This window comes from Triticum urartu, chromosome 1, assembly GCF_003073215.2.
Source record: "Triticum urartu cultivar G1812 chromosome 1, Tu2.1, whole genome shotgun sequence".
Lineage (NCBI taxonomy): Eukaryota > Viridiplantae > Streptophyta > Magnoliopsida > Poales > Poaceae > Triticum > Triticum urartu.
Genome location: NC_053022.1, coordinates 581,138,157 through 581,143,306, shown reverse-complemented (window position 1 = coordinate 581,143,306; position 5,150 = coordinate 581,138,157). Strand labels below are relative to the sequence as shown.

Genomic DNA, 5,150 nt, shown 5'->3' with positions numbered 1-5,150 from the left:
CAGGTTCAGTACACAATGTGGACATGGTACAAACTGATGTTATCCAGTTGAACAGAGCCATGAAGGACGCGTCGACTGATTGTAAGTCCCGCAAAGCCGGTGCTGCTGATCATAACAGGCATTGCAGCAGCTTCTTCTTCGCTCATGACCTTTTGCACTCCAGTCTTGTCTAGTTTGCCGACTGGTACATCACACTAATTCAACAACTGGTGCTCAAATAAAGGAAAGGTTGCTATGTGCAGGCGGTGGGGTGCAGCAAAGGTTGATCTCTTTGAGGATACACTTTAGCAACTTGTAAGGATAGTTGATGGCTTCGTCCTATTATTTCGTTGTTTGCGCAGACAGTCTTTTTTATGATTTATTCAAACATATTATCACAGATTAAAGGAAAAAATGATCTCAAAGTACTTTCTGAAGGCAACACGAAAAGCAAACCTGATATGCCGAATGTCTGAACTCTCGCACCCGCAAACTGAAATTTTTTTTGAAAAGGAGGAATACGTCCGGCCTCTGCATCAGTCGATGCTACCCGCAAACTGAATGAGATGTCTATAATCGTTTCAGTCGGCGCATAACAAGTGCAAGCAGATTTAAGACAGTTGCATGGTGAGGTGACATCTTCAGGGTCATCGACTGCTAGTTGTGGTGCAATTTTTCGGTTCATCTGTCTTTAGGGATTATCCTGATGGTTGGCAAATTGCATAAGCATATAAGTAAATGATGTACCAGTATCCCAAGTTCTCTGTTATCTCAATAGGTGTGGGTTCAGTTCATGTAAACATATAAGTTCTTTTTTAAATTTCTTCATGCATCCAGATTCTTGAAATAACATCCTTTTTCTTGTATAATCCTATCACAGAACATTCAACATTCTCAGCAGGTGCTAGTGTTTGCTTTTTGTTTGAGACGGCTCAAGAAGCACACAGTCCTATATATCAAGTGGCGTGTCACTCTTCTCGCACTATATGAATTTGTTAAAAGGTTCTGAAATTCACTGGAAACAAGTCTGGGTGTTTCTGAAATTCAACGAGAACTGACTAGAAAACTGAAATATATACTAACTTTTTTAACGTAGATAGATAGTTTAATAAATAAATTGTAGGGTCTCATTTGCAAAACAGCATGTCCCGCGCCTTGCCTTTCTTCTCCGGCACCGTCCCTTGGCCCAGGCCAGTGTCCGAGCTTCTTGATGCTACGTCCACGACCTGGATTGAAGAGAAGGTGAGCTCGGTGTTTTCGGCTTTTTGCCAATAAAGGCGGAGGCTCCGGAGACTATGGAGGCGTGCACTGATGGGTTGTTCTATGGCACGAAGTGTGTGGGAGTTGGCACAAGAAGGCTTGGTAGAACAAATGCGCCACAATGATTCTTTGTCCCACAATGAGTTTATTCGGATGGTGGTTACACTTTGGGCAATTTGGGGAGCGAGGAGAAAAGCCATCTATGAATACATTTTTCAAAGTCCACTGCCAAAACACCTTTTCATTGGAGCTTATTTGAATGATCTTCAAATTTTTGACAAGCTGACAAGGCCGACCGAAACAGTGCCCCCATCGCGCTGACTCGGTTAATTCCTCCACTGGGAAACCTAGCGAAGGTGAACGTTGATGCAGCGGTCATGAGGGATGCCGGCATGGGTACTGTTGCAGCGATTAGTAGAGATCATGAAGGTATGTTTTTGGGAGCTTCAATCATTGTAACAAGAGGAAATCACAGATCTAGCAACACTTGAAGCACTTATAGATCATAAAAGGTGTCCCAAACAATTGATAAACCCATTATATTTTGCTAGCAAAAGACGGTTCAAACGGCTACCTCATCGTCTCAACTTAGTACCATTTGATTATTTATGATCCATCTAAACACATTACTTATTCGGCACCTTAAGTGTCAGTTCCTTCGATATTTGCAAATGGCGCACACCGCCCCTCCGCCCTGGGCCGGCCCATTCATCTTTTTTTTCCTTCTCTTTTCTGTTAAACTTCATGAAAGGATAAACAACTACCTTGAATGTGTTCTTAATGAAGTGAAATCTGCATTAGGTTCTTCTGCTGAGGATGTCGAGGATGAATACGGGTGCCAAGATACTGTCCCACCAGTTACTCAGGAGTCTTCCAGTGGCCCAGGCTTGAAGACCATATCGGCAATTGTTCTAGGTGCTGCGTCTAGGAATGCATGTGAAAGTCCTCAAATCAGTCAGGGTACCAGTGTGAGGGGGGAGATAATGCCAAACAATGCGGAGCACGTGCAGGTTATTCAACAATCCACCCAGGAAATCAAGGCTTTCATTCATGATGCTGTTAGAAGAAATCTGATTGCCCCAGACTGTGCACGGGACCTGGTTTTCAAAATAGATGAGCTGGGCAAGTGTACTTCAAGGGCCGTCTCTCGAAATGGAACCCGCATTTTTACATTGAATGGATTGAAGAAGAGACTGAAACTACCAGACTTTAGTTCTCTACCAGACAAGATTATAGCTTTTGGTGGTTCATTCCATTCTGTTATAACCATTACTGGTAATAAACAAATCTTTCATAACTTGCTATTTAGCTGTTCTGTTAGCGCAATACAAACTGCAGTCTGTTGTCTTAACTTGCTGTTTGTAGCTGCTCTGTAAATGTCAGTGATCTTTACTGAAACTGTAAATTGTAGGAGCTGCGTACCGTGTATCTAAATCTGATGGCCCAGGATATTTTCATGATGTCGGGAAAGAGGCATTAGGTAAATGACCTATTTCACTTAATATTTTCAGCACTTATTTTGTTTTTGAATGTGTATTGATATTCTATTTTGATTCAGAACTGATCAGGGATCCTTTTTACCTACAAAACCATGTTTGGAATTCTGGTCGTAAATCTGTGAGTACTATTTGGACCTGCTACTATTTCTTTTTTGTTATTTTGTTATAGTTTCATCGCTCTAACATGCTTAATACTTTATTCCAGTCTCTGATATGTGGCAGTGAATTTACAACTAGCCAAAAATTGGTGAAGAAATTGATGTTGAGTTTCAAGAATGATGGCTCCTTCATGTGTTTCAAAGCTTCTGTTATCGATCCCCTTGAAGATGTTCCTGTAAATGACCCAGAACATGATGTGGCTGTCAATGACATTCCTGATATGGAAGATGTAAGTGAGTCATCTCCAGCTGGTTCAAAAATTTTTTTTGTTTGAATTTTTGTGTTTGATTGATAAAACTTTTTTTTACCAGCCTAATTCTGCACAGTTATTGGTGGAGAAGATTGTTGGTCCTGATGTGAATACAATGTTATATCTGCCCTACTCTCTTAAAAAAGCAAAAGTAAGTTTGAGTTTTTTAATAGCATCTTACTATATAGGTTTGTTTAAGATTTTTCATGCTTTTATCTTGGGAATGTAGGTGAATTCCAGCTACATCAACCTTATCATGGGTCTGTTCTTAGCATTGGTTTGAACAACGAAAGGATGCCTTGCATATCTGTTTCGAGCTTATGTGGCCTGCAGGATATCTGTTTGGGAGGTGTTGACAGCCTTGCTTTTGGGGGCCAATTGAAAATAAACGAGTCCAAGTCATGGTTCAGTGTTTCTGCTGGGTTGTCAGTCCGTGCTGAATTGTTCAGTGCTGGCCTAACTTTGTAAGTTGTGTCTTCAATATGCTTATGTCCAATTCCTTTCCATTACTGTTTTTACTTTTGTAGCTATTTGTTCTTACAGTATCTCACTCTTTAATGAGCGTCTGATCTTTAATAAACTTGTCCGGAGGGTGTGAAACTATCATCTCTTTGTTTTCTGGCTATTACTGTAGTTATCTAATATTTCATCTTTAATAAACTTGTCCGAAGGGTGTAAAACTATTGTATCATCTCTTTGTTTTCTTCCTATTCTGATATTTCACTGTGCAATGCTGAATGTGAATTTTACCTTATTGTGTTTTTTTTGCAGTAAACAACCTGTTCAGTTTGATTATACTTTCTGCAGCAATATTCTCAATACAAGCACTGTATTAGGTGGCCTGGCTAGCTATAGCTATCTGACCAATCAATGGAAATTGATTGGCGGAATTGGTCACACTTTTGACCCCACATTGAATATCAAAGGGCGTATTGGTAATGATAAAACTGTCAATGCTCTTATCTCTAAGAAGTTCGCTGGCAAGGGCAGTCTTCATTTTGCATCGGAGGTTGATTTAAAGGATTTTTGGAGATATCCTCGGGTTGGTTTGTCATTTTCGTTTCCTTAGGTCGGTGCTTTTTGTTTTCTGGTTATTAGCATGCTTTCAGAACACATAATTTTATATAATGATTTGAGTCTAAATTATATGCTTGTACAAATGTGCTGCTGGGTTCATATTGCTTAAGCATCAAAAGTTTTAGAACATGCTGCTTTGTTAATTGATGATGTCTTTGCATACAGATGTTTTCAGGCACCAATACTATTTGGTGTTTGACGTAGTACACATACAGAGACCATAGATCCTGCCTGTACTAATCCTTTCAGTTTCTCTATTTTTGCTCTCAGGTTGGAGGAAGCTTCATGCTGAAGCAGTTGGGGGTAGCGTTTCTGAATTGCTGATGGTAGGCAATACAAGTCACTGAAGACAGAAGTGTTCAATTGCTAAGGTTCTGTATGGTGTAGATGTCCGCAAACCCTAGACTAATTTTGTACAGCTGTGGTATTAGTGTTCACACTAAACACAGATACTCTGAGCACTCAACCTGGGGGGATTTCGACCCTGGGGTGTTTTGCATGTGTATATTAGCTCAAGGGCAGGTTTTCCTGTGAAGTAGCTCAAGGATGGTCTCGAGGCTGCTTTTGCTTGTCGAAATTTGCTCATGGATGGTCTGTTTGTGTTCTATGTTTCCCCTTGCAAACATCTAGCCTGGTGGTGCTAAATTTGCAGTTATGCTGAACGTGCTACATGCTAAGCTTGTTTCGAAAAGATTTTTAGTTGCTGCAATGCTAAGCTTGTTTAAAAGCTGTGTCTTGCCATGTTGTTGTTCGGGTGCACTGCCATGTTCCCTCGTGGGCAGTTTTATGTGGTAACACTATGCTAGCCACATAGGTTTTCTGTTTGTTTTTAATAAAGTACACAGCCTGTCATACTCTTGTACAATTTTCAAATTTTATGAAGGAGCCTGGGCTTGTTTTTGCCCGATAACACAGGTCTGAATCCG

The 5,150-nt window shown here is 40.5% G+C and overlaps 1 protein-coding gene across 1 annotated transcript; it reads left to right on the top strand.

The window, feature by feature from the left end:
• Positions 1-1,910: 1,910 nt before the first annotated feature.
• Positions 1,911-4,879, top strand: LOC125533254 (outer plastidial membrane protein porin-like). Its single transcript, XM_048696964.1, has 8 exons — positions 1,911-2,514; positions 2,651-2,719; positions 2,798-2,856; positions 2,944-3,126; positions 3,209-3,300; positions 3,378-3,611; positions 3,919-4,189; positions 4,495-4,879. Exons 1-8 carry the CDS (start codon positions 1,911-1,913, stop codon positions 4,546-4,548), a joined length of 1,566 nt encoding a protein of 521 aa, XP_048552921.1. The 3' UTR covers positions 4,549-4,879.
• The last annotated feature ends 271 nt before the right edge of the window (positions 4,880-5,150 follow it).